This window comes from Leucopleurus acutus (genome assembly GCF_964270905.1).
Source record: "Leucopleurus acutus genome assembly, chromosome: 17".
Taxonomy (NCBI): domain Eukaryota; kingdom Metazoa; phylum Chordata; class Mammalia; order Artiodactyla; family Delphinidae; genus Leucopleurus; species Leucopleurus acutus.
The window spans coordinates 6,332,478-6,348,105 of NC_139159.1; the positions used below are offsets into that span (position 1 = coordinate 6,332,478).

The following is a 15,628-nucleotide window of genomic DNA, read 5'->3' on the forward strand; positions in this document are numbered from 1 at the left end:
GCATATTCCCCAGCAATAAATTTGATGTATAAGGACAAGACATGTGTCTCAGCTAAACTTTACAAAATCCCTTTTGACCGTGAGGATCTTTATGATGACAGCATCTGTGAGTTCATTATGTTGAAATTCAAAACTGGCTAGTCCATGTCTTCACCTGTCTTCTTCAGAGACAAAGGTTTAGCTTTCTTTTACAAATTAAGTCGTAATTATGTCAACTTAAACTGATAATCGAATAACTCATTTAATTAGTAGGATGCAATTATTTTAAGAAAACTATGAGCTGCGTGAATGTTGTGAGGGTGAAGCCGAGACGGGACAGGAACAGACAGAGAAAGGATGAAGGCGCAGCGCTGTCCTAGGTTCAGATACAGGCTTCCAGCGCTACTAGTGAGGGAACTGAGGGAGTGAACTCCTGGAGTCTCGATTCCTTTGTAAAGTAGGGTATCATCTACCTCACAGGGACGGTGCTGATAAACAAATATTGTACATAGATTGCCCAGTAGGCAGAAGGTACTTAATCAATGCCAATTTCTTCTTTTTCTGACTGCATCTCTATACCCAAAGGAGGAGGGGATTTTTCATGGAATCTGTTTCCCTAATCCTCTGTTGGCACTGGAAATGGAGAATTGCCTTTTAAGTAAAATAGGCAGGAAAACAGTTAAATTTCATAAATACAAAACACCAAGATGAGATGCTTAAATATCCACAATGCTCTTGTAATGCCACCAACTTACTGGTTAATCTCTGAAGGAGAACAAATAGATTTATATCGATGTCAAGCTAAAACCCCTTGGAGTCACACCTTCCGTGGTGACTGGTTTCTACAATAAGCGTGTGAGCCTCACAGAAGTGCGGACACGGGCTTACTCAGGAGAATGGCGGGGAGGGCCGCCTAGGTGACTGAAATGGTTATTTTATCCATTTCTCCCTCTCACCAAGCCTGAAGGCTGAATTAGTACAAGTTAACCGTAAGGATACTACAGTTCCACTGAGAGCTGCTGTCGCAGCTTCCAAACTTTGCTTGGAGACCTCGCTGCTGTAACTGGACCGGTTCTGCGTCCATTATCTCCACATCCCCACACAAGCCCGGGAGGACCCTGAGAACTAGGCAGGGAGAAACTCAAAGGCACTTGAGCCCCCCTGCTCTTGGAGCCAAAGCCTTTTTCCCAACAGCCCTCCCCCCACAGAAAGAGTCGCTCCTTGATAAACTTCCAGCGCAGCCAAAAGAAGGGGCGGCAGGCCTCACGGCCCCTCTGCTCGCAACACAAACACCCACGCCTTTCAGATGAGCCCGAGGTGGGTGCAGGCCAGTAAACCACTGGCCAAACTGAAGATAAGACAGTCATCCTTGGGCTTCCCTGGTGGCGCAGTGGTTGAGAGTCCGCCTGCCGATGCAGGGGACGCGGGTTCGTGCCCCGGTCCGGGAGGATCCCACATGCCGCGGAGCGGCTGGGCCCGTGAGCCATGGCCGCTGAGCCTGCGCGTCCGGAGCCTGTGCTCCACAACGGGAGAGGCCACAACAGTGCAAGGCCCGCGTACCACAAAAAATAAAAAAAAATTAAAAAAAAAAAAGACAGTCATCCTCTAGAGGGGATGTTCCCCTCGAACTCACCAGAGGCATGAGACCATGTCTCCTCTTGTAAATGCGGCGGACGTCGTGGAGTGTTATCTGGACCATGGGTTTCTTTAAAAGTAGAAAGACAATCTCAAATGTCAAGATTCTGACACAACTAGAAGCTGCCCTTCAGCTGTCCCACCCTAACTTCCTGACGGGTCACACCTGAACACCTGGAAAGTGAGCTCTGAGAACAGGGCGTGCCTCACTTTACACGCCTGTCTGCCCTTTTCACTAGCTTTGTGACCGTGGACCAGCCCCCCTACCCACCCCACCCCCGCTGGTACCCCCCAGGATGATAAGGCAGGCATCTAGCTTTCAGGTTTCTGCAGGGTTGCTGAGTGGTAAGAAATATTAAAGGACTGGTGTAGACCTCCTCTCAGGAATTCTCCTATTTTTATAGACCTACGGTTTGCTCAGAACTGACATACAGCTTTTTTTTTAGGATCCTGTCTTGTAGCTCCTTAAACTACAGTGTAATAAGGCTCATAAACAGACATAGTATAAAGCAGGGCCTCTAAACTTCATAAGGAGGAAAACTGTCTCGCTTCTCTGGAGCCTTAAAATGCTAGTGAGAGAGCAACAAGGTCGCAAAAGGTACTGAGATCGGCTAAAAGGCGACAGGTCCACCCTCCTCCCTCCAAGTAGGAGGGAGGGAGAGCCTGCAGATGCAGGGTGTGTAGCCGTGGAAGCTGCCTGCAGACTGGCCACGGCCCCCAGCCCAGACCTGGGATCCTGAAGCTGTGGCTTTTACTCAGATATTGTTGCTCAAGTATTGACCGAGGCCACAGCAACAGCGCTGGTCCGGCCAATCGATGACGCCACAAAGAATGCCGTCAGCAACGTGTACTGTGTCCACTGGAGGGCCCGGCGAGTGTGCCCTACCACCTGGTGGACAGAACTGTTATAGCATCACCTTTCACTTAGGAAAGTGTTCACATTTCAGTGACATGTAATGACTGACCAGCCTGGAGAATTTCTTCCATGGCAGAAAACACTCCTATTCTTGAAGCTACCTGCTAAACGGTCCAACTGCACTCGCAGAGTATTAGGGTTTCTGTTCTTTCAATAAACCACTCTGAAAAGGGTCCGTATCTAGATAAAGTAGCCAATCTTTACAAGTTTTAGTGCAGAAATCTGAATTCATCTTTACTGTGTGGCCTCGTGAGCCTAAAGTCTTCGTGCAAGAGAAGATGTTTCCAGCATCACAGCAGCAGAACTGCAGCTGCCCGGTGACAGCAGTGCCACACGCAGCTCTGCACTGGCTGGAGAGGCGACAGATGCAGCTCTACTGATTTGGTTTGTAATTAAGGGAGAACGAGAAATACAACTTAGGTGACATATCAGCAAATACACAGAAAGCATCCATCTCTTCTTAACCTTAGTGTATTTCATTGCTCTCTTGCAGAAGTGCTTCCGAGTAGAAAGGTATAAACCTCTAATGACCCTTTACTAAAATCAGAAGGGGCAGGGTTTCTTTTCCCCCCCGAAGTAACAGAAAGTCAGTCACAAGAGCTGAAACACGGGTGAGGGTGCATCAGGATTCCACGGGGAGCCGTTAAATACCAGATGCTGGATGGGGACGGGGGTAACTCTGACCCTCCCCAAAATGTGAGAACACTCTAACTGTCAAGTCAAGTCCACAGGAAAGAGAGCTTGAAGACGCAAACGGGAACACCAGAGGAGCCCTCCGCTGGCCTACAGACTACTTACCGGGTACCCATTGAGAGGCTGGAAATACAGGTTGGTGTCAGTGATGCACACGTGGCCAGGATTCGTCACCAGAGGTGTCACCATTTCTGCTTTGCATTCCATGTGCAGCTTTTCAGAAACACTTTGGAATCTGAGAATATGTTTTTTCCAGCAAAAGCAAGAAAAATCAGAAATCGATCTACTTTCTAGATTTAACTTTATCTGAGGGAGCTACAAAGTGACTCTGCAGAACAGGTGTCTAGACACCGCATTTGATACAAGAAAACTGGTGATATAAATCAGTCGCCTAAATAAAACTGACTTTCTTTTCAATGGTATAATGAATACTTGATGTTTTTAAAAGCAGATGAGGTTACGTATCAAAGAAGAGAAGACAGACAAGTAAAAAATACCAAATAACCCTGTTATTGGTACTCTTCACTCCTCCCCAAAGAAGTCGGCCTTGAAACTGTTCTTACATTAACATAATTTTCTATTTTTGTGTCATTAAGACCTATTTTATTGTCATAGAAACTGTTTTGGCATGGGTAGCACTTACTGCACACCACATTCTATAAAGCTATGAGTTTACTTGCACGTCAGTTCCAACGTATAGTCTTTTGTGGGTCTACTGCAGTAAAACCAGTCAAAGGTGATCACCACTCCCTCCTAAATTATGTTAACTCATCAAAAAAGTCTATTTTCGTTCTGCTTTACTAATTTAAAAAAAATAGAAGGGAAACAACCAAATCATCAAGAGTTTAGGCAATTACTTAGCTAAATAACTGAGCTAAAAATAAGTCCCCTCTGGGACTTCCCTGGTGGTGCAGTGGTTGGGAAACCACCTGCCAACGCAGGGAACACAGGTTCGATCCCTGGTCCAGGAAGATCCCATATGCTGTGGAGCAACTAAGCCCATGCGCCACAGCTACTGAGCCTGCGCTCTAGAGCCCACAAGCCACAACTACTGAAGCCCACGTGCCTAGAGCTCATGCTCCACAACAAGAGAAGCCACCACAATGAGAAGCCCATGCACCACAACAGAGTAGCCCCCACTTGCAGCAACTAGAGAAAGCCCGCGCACAGCAAGGAAGACCCAACACAGTCAAAAAAAAAAAAAAAGGTCTCCTCTGTAAGTAGTAGAACAAAAGCAGGGCTTCCCTAGTGGCGCAGTGGTTAAGAATCCTCCTGCCAATGCAGGGGACACGGGTTCGAGCCCTGGTCCAGGAAGATCCCACATGCCGCGGGGCAACTAAGCCCATGCGTCACAACTACTGAGCCTGCGCCCTAGAGCCCACGAGCCACAACTACTGAGCCCGTGAGCCACAACTACTGAGCCCACAAGCCACAACTACTGAAGCCCACGCACCTAGAGCCCATGCTCCGCAACAGGAGAAGCCACTGCAGTGAGAAGCCCACCACCAAAACGAAGAGTAGCCCCCGCTTGCCGCAACTAGAGAAAGTCCGTGTGCAGCAGCGAAGACCCAACGCAGCCAAAAATAAATAAATGTATTAAAAAAAACAAACACAAAATCACACAGGAGCAGGCTTCCTCTTCCAGTTTGGACGTGAAGGCGACCTCACAGCTCTCATCCCAACCACAAAACCTGCCAGATGAGCTACACAATCCTTGCTATGTTTAGAAACCCATCAGAAAGCTCAGGTGCAGAGAAACCTAAATGAAGGGACCAGCAGTTGAGTGGCAGGAGGAGGGGCAATCTTCCACAGGGGGTGAGGGCTGCAGGATGAGGGAGACGCCAGACAGCAGGAGTCGGCCTGGAGGGCACAGATGCTCCGTGGGCGGAGAGCTGGAGGCTCAGCTGGGAAGCACAGGATGTCTGCAAATCCTTCAAGGGCCAACCCCAAGCCCCGCTGAGGACAGCTCTGCGCACTCCCACCGTGGAACTGGGCATGGGGACCTGGATTTAACCCAGCTCCACTCATTACACTGACAGAGCCCCCAGGGCAAGCAGCGGGCAGGATGGGGGTGGGCACGACCACCTCCGGAGGCAAATATTCCTCAGGTCAGTCTCTACAGTTCCTTTAAAACAAACTTCCCAGCACACAAAAAATTTACAAGAAACACAGAGAAGTGAGTAAATATGACCCGCACTCATGAAAGAGAAGATTCCATGGAAGAGGACCCGGACGTCGGATCCATCAGAGGGAGTTGTTAAGATAACTGTAGTAAATCTGCTAAAAGATCCAGAAGAAAAGATGGAAAACAGATGTGAAGGGAAGGAAAACTTCATCCGAGAAGTAGAAACTACGAAAAAGAACAGAAAGGAAATGGTAGAAATGAAAATCTGGGCGAGAGGAAATGAAGAATGACTTAAACAAGCCTAACAGACTGGCACGGCAGAGGAAAAGCCCAGTGTGGCTGAAAACAAGGCCAATAAAAAAGCCCTAACTGAAACAGGACAAAAGGAGAATAATAATAATAATTTAAAAACACACAGAACAGAGTGTCTGAGATCTAAGCCAAACTATAAAACATACTAACACGAGTGTAACTCAAGTCACAGGAGAAGAGACAGGAGACGGGGAAGAAGAAACACTGAGTGGAGAGTGGTGAAAACTGTCTAATGTAAGACACCAGTTCACAGGCTCCGTTACCCAGAAACCCCCAGCAGGACAGGCACAGAGAGACTACACCTTAATTCACAGTAACAACAGGACAAATGATGTGACTTTTCACAGGAAACAATGGACAGCAACATACAACGAAATGAAAACCCTTCAAGTAGTGAAAGAAAACCCTGTGAACCCAGTATTTTATCTCCAACAAAAACACCCGTCAAAAATGAGAGTAAGATAGAGGTATTTTCAGACAAAGCTGGGAGAATCCATCCTGACCAGATATGCACCGTAAGAAATGCTATAGGAAGTTCTTTGGGCTTAAGAGAAATGACACCAGATGCAACACCGGTTCTGCAGGAAGGAAAGGCAAGCATCAGGAAACATAAGTATTCAAATATCCAAGTAAACAGAAAAGAATTATTTCTCAGTATTTTAATTTATGTACCTATAAATGCATGTATCTCAATTCTTGGGATTGGGAGTTTGGGATTGACATGTACACACTGCTATATTTAAAATAGATAACCAATAAGAACCTACTGTAAAAAAAAAAAAAAAAGTAAAAAAAAATTCTTTAAAAACCTAAAACGGGGCTTCCCTGGTGGCGCAGTGGTTGAGAGTCCGCCTGCCGATGCAGGGAACACAGGTTCGTGCCCCGGTCCGGGAGGATCCCACATGTTGTGGAGCGGCTGGGCCTGTGAGCCACGGCCGCTAAGCCTGCGCGTCCGGAGCCTGTGCTCCGCAACGGGAGAGGCCACAACAGTGAGAGGCCCGCGTACCGCCAAAAAAAAAAAAACCTAAAATAAGAACACCATATCATGGGTTTTATAGAAATTTAATATAAAACCACAGATCACAAAGGGCAGGAGGGGTTATGTGGAAACACACTGCTGTAAGGTTCTTGAACGACTGTAAAGGAGTGTAATATACTCTTACCTGAAGGTACGCTATGTACTAGGTGCATATTGTGAGCTCCAGAGTGACCACTAAGAATGACACCAAGCACTACAGCTAAAAAGTAGAATACTTAAAAATACCAGATTTACCCAAAAGAAGGCAAGAAAGGAGGATCAGAGAAACAAAGAACAAATGAAATGCTAGGAAACAAATACTAAGATAGTGGGTTTAAAAACCAACTATATCCATAATTACATAATTATAAATGAATTAAACAATCCAATTAACAAGCAGAGACTTTCGGACTTTATAAAAAGACTCAACTATATAAAGTGTGTTTTTTGGAAATGGAATAGGACACAGACAAGTTAAAATTAAAAAGGACAGAAAAAGATACAGCATGCAATCACAACATGTAAGAAAACTGGTGTCTTATAAATGTATGTAAACCTAATAACAGAGCCTGCCGGTACACAAGGCATAAACTGACAGAAATACAGGGGAAAATAAACAATTCCACAATCATCACTGGTAATTTTAACACCCTTCTCTCAGTAAGTGACAGAGCAAGTCAACAAAAAGTCAGTCAAGTATAGATGATCCGAACAACCATCAGCCAACTGGCCCTAAATGACGGGTACAGAGCACCATACTCCACAACTTCAGAGCGCTCGTTCCTTTCACGGGCCTGGGAAACCTGTGTCAGGACAGACTATGCAGAGCCATACAACCCATCTCAACAAACATCAAAAGACTGAACCAGGGCTTCCCTGGTGGCGCAGTGGTTAAGAATCCTCCTGCCAATGCAGGGGACATGGGTTCGAGCCCTGGTCTGGGAGGATCCCACATGCCGCGGAGCAACTCAGCCCGTGCGTCACAACTACTGAGCCTGCGCTCTAGAGCCCACGAGCCACAACTACTGAAGCCCGTGTGCCTAGAGCCTGGGCTCCGCAACACGAGAAGCCACCGCAGTGAGAAGCCCGCGTGCCACAACGAAGAGTAGTCCCCGCTCGCTGCAACTAGAGAAAGCCCACGCGCAGCAACGAGGACCCAACACAGCCAAAAATAAATAAATAAAATAAATAAATTTATTAAAAAAAAAGACTGACCCATATACTCTCTGAACTGAGAGTATTAGATTAGAAATCAATAACAATACAACAGTAACAAGATCCCCAAATACAGAGAAGATAAACAACATACTTCCAAATAACCCAAAGAAAAAACCCAATGGGTCAAAGAAGAAATGACAAAGGAAATTATGAAATATTTCATATGAATGATAATAAAAACATATTAAAATCTGAGGGATGCAGCTGAGCAGTGCTTAGAGGTAAATTTATGTTCTAGTCCTACTTATAAAAGAAGGTCTAAAATCAGTGATCTAAACTTTGTAGGAAGCTGGAAAGAGAACAAGTTAAACCCAAAGTAAGCTGAAGGAAGGAAATCAATTTTATATAAAATGATTTTTATATAAGAATAGAGAAAAATCAATAAAGTCAAAAGTTGGATCTTTAAAAAGGTTAATAAAATTGGCAAACCTCTGGCAATACTGATAAAGAAAAAACATAAAGCATCAACGTAAGGAATGAAAGACGGACCATAACTGCAGATCCTACTGACGTTCAGAGGACATTAACAACTTGATGCCCACATCTGACAACTTGGATGAACTGGACAAAGGTTTTGAAAAATGCAGCCCGACAAAATAGACACAAGAAGAAACAGACAACCTAACTATGTGTCAAGCAAATAGACTGACTAAGTAAGAACACTTCAGGCCTACATGGCTTCACCAGTAAAAGTGGTTAAAAATTTAAGCAAGAAATACAATCCTACACAAACTCTTTTGGGAAACAGAAGATAAAGGGAGATTTCTAAACTCCTGTTATGTGGCTAGCATAACCCTGACGGCAAAACCTCACAAATACACTAGGATTTACAGAGCAACATCCATAAAGAGATGCAAAGATCCCTTACAAAATACTAGCAAAGCAAGTCCAGCAATACGTAAAAAGAACAATATATCGTAAGCAAGGTGGATTTATCCCATGAATACAAGGTTGCTTTAACACTGAAAAAACAACATAATTCACATTAACAGAATTAAAGAAAAAAAAGATCATCTCAATAAATGCACAAAAAGTACTTAACAAAATTCTAAACTTATTTTTGAAAATACTCTCAGCAAACCAGGAATAAAAAGAAACTTCGTCACTCTGATAAAGGGCATCTATGAAAAACCTACAGCTGGAATCATTCTTTTGTTTTTTGTGTTTTGGTTTTTTTTTTGTGGTACGCGGGCCTCTCACTGCTGTGGCCTCTCCCGTTGCGTAGCACAGGCTCCGGACGCGCAGGCTCAGCGGCCATGGCTCACGGGCCCGGCCGCTCTGCGGCATGTGGGATCTTCCCGGACCGGGGCACGAATCCGTGTCCCCTGAATCGGCAGGCGGACTCCCAACCACTGCACCACCAGGGAAGCCCTGGCATCATTCTTGAATGGTGAAACATTAAACCCTTTTCCTGTAAGATCAGGAACAAGGCAAGAATATGTCTGCTCCCACTGCGTCTATTAATCAAACTGTGCAATGAGGCAAGAAGTAGAAATAAAAGCCACAAGTATTTCTGTGAAACTGTCATTATTCACAGGTTAAATAATTATGGATATAGAAAACTCTATGGAATCTACAAAAAAACCTGCTAGGACTAATGAGTAAATTCTGAATTTGGAAAAGTCACAGGATACAAGGTCACTGTTTCTAAAAAACAAAAAACCAAAAAACAACAACAACAAACTACTTCTATATACCAGTAACAAATAATTGGAAAATAAAATTTCAATAGCATCAAAAAAGTCTAGGATTACAGCCAACAAATCTATGATTACAGCATCCACACCCACTAAACATATAATAATGGGGGAACTGGATGAGGGGAAAAGAACTCTTTGCACTCACTGTCTTTACATCTTTTCTTTAAATCTAAAATTAGTCCAAAGTATTCTAAAGAGGACATTTTGGGGTACAAATGGGGGAACCTGAATATGGAGCTATAAGTTACCCGGCATACAGAATATTGCTACTTGAGTGTTATAACAGTATGGAGGAATGTCACAGAACTTTCTTGTGAGAGACACATGTTGAAGTAGTTATGGGTGAAGTGTCAGGAAGTCTTGCAGTGTCATTTCAAATGGTTCAGGGAAAAGTTGTATGCATATATTTTATATGTATCACACAAACATACATACATACGCACATCAGCTCTACATGTATACACACATACAACATATATAGACATATATGCATTATTTATACATGCACACACACACACACACAGCAAGAGCATGAGCCTGAGCATGTAAGAACCAAAGCAAATTCAGCAAAATGTTGACAAATTAACGCTTGGTGACCCATAGGGTGTCTGTGTTCACTATATTATCTTTCAACTTGTGAGGGCCTGAACTTTTTCAGAATGAATAGGGAAAAATAAATACAGTTTCAATAAAAAAGCATTTCCTTGGAAGTATGATGAAGATTTATCTCAGCAAAAATTTACCTTCTTTCTTTTGGAGGAAGTATACAATCCTGAAATATCTCACTTCACGCTGCAAAAAAAGTCTTCCCCAAATTCTTCAGCCTAACACTTTGGAGACTGGATAAATCAAAAGTTTCACAGTGAACCATTTTAAAAATTAATGTCATGCTGAAGCCCAGGATTAAAGTCTAAACTGCTACTTAGAAAAATTACACATTCTAAGTAGGTCAGAAGAAAGCTAATTCTTATTACTCCTTTTCCTTCCTAAATTACTTCCTTCCTTCCTTCCTTTTCCTTCCTAAAAGAAAGCTATTCTTTCCTCCCAACAATCCACTTAACTAATATATCCTACAAGTACAAGAATGAAAAGAAAATTAATGCTATACAGGTGAAAAAGAAAAAGAAGTAAACAAACAGAAACACAGAAAACACGTTATTGGCCAGATGGCTTTTCTGGCAAATTCTTTAACATCTGAAAATGTAGTGTGAGGGTCACAAAGGTAGCAATAAAACAGAATATTACAAACGAATCTCATTTATACACATAAGCTTCTAGCAAAAGCCTAGCACATAATAATCCATAAATGAATCTATTCAACCAATACTTTCTACTCTGTCCTAGGCCTGAGGATTCCAAACACAAAAATCTAAAAATAAATATCTAAAATAAAAATGATATCTAGTGACTAGAGACTGAAACAATCGCTACAGAAGATTTTGTACATATTAGAGAACCTATATATAAAGTTAATGGAATGGATCACAATGTTTAGCAGGGTTGCTGAAAGCAAAACGAATACACAAAAATCTACTACATTCTAAGTATCAACAATAAAATGAAATATTTTAGGATATTATTTACAACACCATCAAAAACACGAAGTACCTGGAATAAATCTAGCACAAGAGAAGAAAGAACTTTATAAAGAAAAATCATAAAGAAGACTTAAATAAATGGAAAGTTTCACTGCAATCACAGTCAAAATCCCAGCAGGCTTTTCCTTTATGAAACTTGACAAGCGGAGTCTAAATTTACACAGAAGTGTGTAAGACCAAGAACAGTGAAGACATAAGTTAAGAAGGGAAATAGGGTGCAGGACCCTGCACTGCCTGACATTAAGAGTTGTCCTAATAAAGACACAGACCTACTAGAGAATGGACTTGAGGATATGGGGGGGGAGAGGGTAAGCTGTGACAAAGCGAGAGAGAGGCATGGACATATATACACTACCAAACGTAAGGTAGAGAGCTAGTGGGAAGCAGCCGCATAGCATAGGGAGATCAGCTGGGTGCTTTGTGACCACCTAGAGGGGTGGGATAGGGAGGGTGGGAGGGAGGGAGACGCAAGAGGGAAGAGACATGGGAACATATGTATATGTATAACTGATTCACCTTGTTATAAAGCAGAAACTAACACACCATTGTAAAGCAATTATGCTCCAATAAAGATGTAAAAAAAAAAAAAGAGTTGTTCTAAAGCTACAGTAATTCATACAGTGATACTGCAGATGGAGATAGAGACAAATAGCACAAAACTACTTAATAGGAGGAAATCTACTTAAAATAAGGCAAGAAACAAATAAGAGAACAGGTTAATATAAAAGTATACTTACTTGCAGAAAATATATTGGATACTTAGAAAAGCCAAAAAACCCCAAAAACAAACAAACAGAAAACCCAACACACCCCAAAACCAAAAACCGAAACAAAAGTCCATTAGATCAGTAAGAATGTGGTCTCTTGGTCCCTGCAGGACACCTCAGGAAGGTACCTAACAGCCTGACGGGACGGGAAAGACTTTCCAGAACAACGCCAGCTCAGCTGAAATGAGAAGAGTAAGGAAGAGTTGGGCGGGTGCAGAAGAGGCAGGAGGCCATAAGGCACCTGGGGAATCACACAGAACGCAAAGATCCAGAGCAGAGCATGCAAGAGGCACCGGCGGCCGGAACAGTGACAAAGGCTACACCAGAGCCCCGCGTGCAGGTGAGGTTAAGGCTCTACCCTGAAGGCGATGGAAGTCTGGAAGAGTTTCAAACAGACAAGTGATATAATGAAATAAGTTCCTTAGAAAGAATGTATTTTAAAAGTACATTCGACACAGTGAGGGAAACGGGATTGGAGCAGGGAAGGCTGGAGCTGGGGACAAGCTAAACGCTGTCACTGTGATCTTAGTGGCAGGGGCTGGTGGCCTGAACGGAGGTGCTAACATGTGAAAAGACAGGAGCTCGTAGACTGGGAAGATCGTGGAGAGCACCTGGCACCAGGCCTTTCTGATGGACAGATGTCAGCTGGGAGAAGTGGCAGGGAGGCCCCAGACTGCTCTGGCACTGACGCCAGGGCCACTCCCCCAGACGAGCAGGTTTGGGGTGAGGCAGGTGGTAACACCCACTATCGGTTCTGGACACACTGAATGAGGCACCAGGTGACGATGCCACTGCTTTCGTAATCGGGAAACAAAATCATTGAAAACTTACCTGTTTTTGTCAAATGACGTCCTAGCCAAACGGGACTGCAAAATGGCTGTTATCTTTAAAACAGAATCATTCAAAAAGTATGGATATAAGGATTTATAAGTGACATATCAATACACGTTCATTCACAATAAAGATACAGATCTTTAGAAACTCTTACCATAGCAGTTTGGTCTCCAAGTTTGTCCAGACAGGATGCTCTGTGAAGCTACGATTATATAAATACACAAGAATTTATTTTTTCTCTCAGATGCTTTGAAGATATTTCCTTAGAAACAATGAAACACAACCACCATTCTGTTACTTAGTAACAGGTAAGAATGACTCTGATATATCTATGGCTTCTGCCTAATGTATAGTTTTCAAGTTCAACATATTCAAGTAAACCTGTTTCAGATTTATAGAAAAGGTTATGGTTTTGGTAAGACATGTGAGTATGAAATTCTTAAAAAAAAAAAAAAGTTTATGCCTCAGTTTGCCAGTGAATGTCTGAGAAAAGTCCTGGCTTACCTGAAGCAATGTCTCCACGACACCTTCCACCTTCCCTGAAACATCCAACTCGAAGACGTATTCCATTGTGCCCTAAAAAAGAGGGAGACCAAGCACGTCAGACCCCATCACTTTAAGACATTTGCAGCCCCCTGCTGGCCTGTGCAGGGACCTGCCTGGCGCGCCCTCCCTCCGCCCACACGGAATGAGCGCCCCGGGGAGCAGAGTCTGTTGGATTTGGGCTGTATTTACTATCTCCTTCCTTCTGCTAATTTTGGGCTTAGTTTGCTCTTCTTTTTCTGGTTCCTTGAGGTGTACAGTTAGGTTTTTTAATTTGAGATCTTCAAGGTAAGCGTTTAACACTAAACTCCCCTCTTAGGACTGCTTTTGCGGCTTCTTTTCAGTTTGGGTGTATGTTCTGTTTTCGTTTTGATCATCTTGAGTTTTTCTGGTTTTGGTTCTTTTACTTCTTTATTGGAGTATAATTGCTTTATGATGTTGTGTTAGTTTCTACTGTACAGTGAAGTGAATCAGCTGTATGTACACCTATATCCCCTCCCTCTTGAGTCTAATTTCTCTTTATTATTTCTTTGACCCATTGGTTGTTCGAGAGCATTGTTTAATTTCCACATACGTGTGAATTTTCCCGCTGCTATGGATTTCCGGTTTCACTCCACGGTGGTTGTAATTTTCTTAGATTTGTTGACTTGTTTTGTGACCTGACACGCGACCTGTCCTGGAGAACGTCCCGTGCGCACGTGAGAAGAGCATGTGTCCTGCTACCGTTGGGCAGGACGTTGTGTGTGTGTCTGTGAGGTCCATCTGGTCAGAGTGCTGGTCGAGTCCTCCGTTTCCTGAGTGACCTTCTGTCTGGATGATCTACCCATGACTGAAGGTGGGGCACGGACGGAAGTCTCCTCTGTCCTGTGCTGCTGTCAGCCTCTCCTTTCAGTCCTGTCAGTGCTGGCTTCATACACTCAGGTGCTCTGAGGCTGGGTGTGCAAGTGTTGTGGCGGTTAATTTTGTGTGTCACAAGCTGCACTCTTCTCTTTCCCCGAGGGTGAGTCTGCTGGGCTGTATCTGCCTGTGTCTCTGGTGCAGGGTCCCCTGGAGCAGCTGCACAATGCCCAGCTCTTTCCTGTTTTCAGGGGTCCCCAGGCATCTAGAGCATTATGGGTCCTGTCAGAGGTCCAGGACAGGTGAGACAGAAGCCAGTCCCTCAGGCAGCTGCCCCCAAAAGCCAGAACATTGGACCTATGGTCCTGTCTTGTCTTTCCCTCCCCAGGGAGAAGATGGGAGCTGGGAGTTCCCTCCAATCACGTGGCACAGTGCCAGGAGAGGGACTACGGGGAAAGGATGCTACAATGTTCCCACAGCTTCAGGGTGGCTCATTTCATGCTCACCTGGGGCGCAGGTCACTATTAACTGGTTTCTGGATTTCTCACAAAGGGAACTGAGTCAGTCTCTCCATAAGAGGAACAAGGGTCTGGGCTTCCTAGTCTATCAAGTCTCATCACCAAGGTCAAAGTCACAACCCCGCCCCTTTAAACCTGAGAATCCTTTGGTGTCCTAATTCACAAGAGCTTCTCTTTGCTTCAGAAAACCTTACTCATTTCCTTTTATGTAACTTTTCAGCAGCTTTGCACTTCCAGTGGGTGACAGGAGAGCCTCTGCAGGGAGAGTACACCAGGCAGCGGTTCTCAACTTGGGGGGCCGGGGGGCGTTCCACCACCCCTGCAGGGCACTTGTCAATGTGCGGTGCCACACAACAAAGGGGGACAGTGCAGAGGGGGCACCCGTGGGTGGGAACAGCCTGTAATGTAAGCGACAGCCCCTCACAATGAAGAACCGTCCTTCCCAAAGTGCCAACAGCACCACGTGTGAGTGACGAGGTCGCAGTATTCACCGTTTCTGAGTGACTGGCGCATGCAGATGTTTCTTGTATGTGAAACTCAGAGGGGGCTGCACGTGGCTGGCGCGTCCCGCCCCCCCAGGCTGCTGCTGAGAACCTGCAGGCTGGCCTGTGACCGGAACTGCCATCCAGCCTGTCGGACGTCTGCTCGGAGAGGGTGGCTTTTCCTAATTCAGAGATGTCGTGTACAGGAGCAGCAGTCCCACCTCTAGGTCTCGTAAAAACTCTTCTGCTACGAGTTATCCCTTTACTGCATACTAGGCTGCAGCGTAAAGCATTAATTAAAGCACAGAAGGGTTGGTGTAATGTCTAGTTCCAAGTCTTGTGCTCACGGCCCCTCAGAGCTTCTACCCTATCAGCAGCATTTATAAACTATTACTGAGCTCTGAAATAAGGGCATTATATAGCCTATAAGTAGTTCTCAAACATTTAAAAGAA

General features: G+C 44.3%; 1 protein-coding gene across 2 annotated transcripts in view; it reads right to left on the bottom strand.

Moving 5' to 3' along the window:
* Positions 1 to 15,628, bottom strand: part of NSMAF (neutral sphingomyelinase activation associated factor) — a 61,196-nt gene that overhangs the window by 21,269 nt on the left and 24,299 nt on the right. For both annotated transcript variants that reach the window (XM_082858765.1, XM_082858764.1), the window contains exons 7-11: positions 13,300 to 13,371; positions 12,950 to 12,997; positions 12,793 to 12,845; positions 3,329 to 3,458; positions 1,613 to 1,684 (exon numbers count right to left, since the gene is read on the bottom strand). In XM_082858765.1, coding sequence (XP_082714891.1) covers positions 1,613 to 1,684; positions 3,329 to 3,458; positions 12,793 to 12,845; positions 12,950 to 12,997; positions 13,300 to 13,371 — 375 coding nt within the window. The remainder of the gene's footprint in view (positions 1 to 1,612; positions 1,685 to 3,328; positions 3,459 to 12,792; positions 12,846 to 12,949; positions 12,998 to 13,299; positions 13,372 to 15,628) is intronic.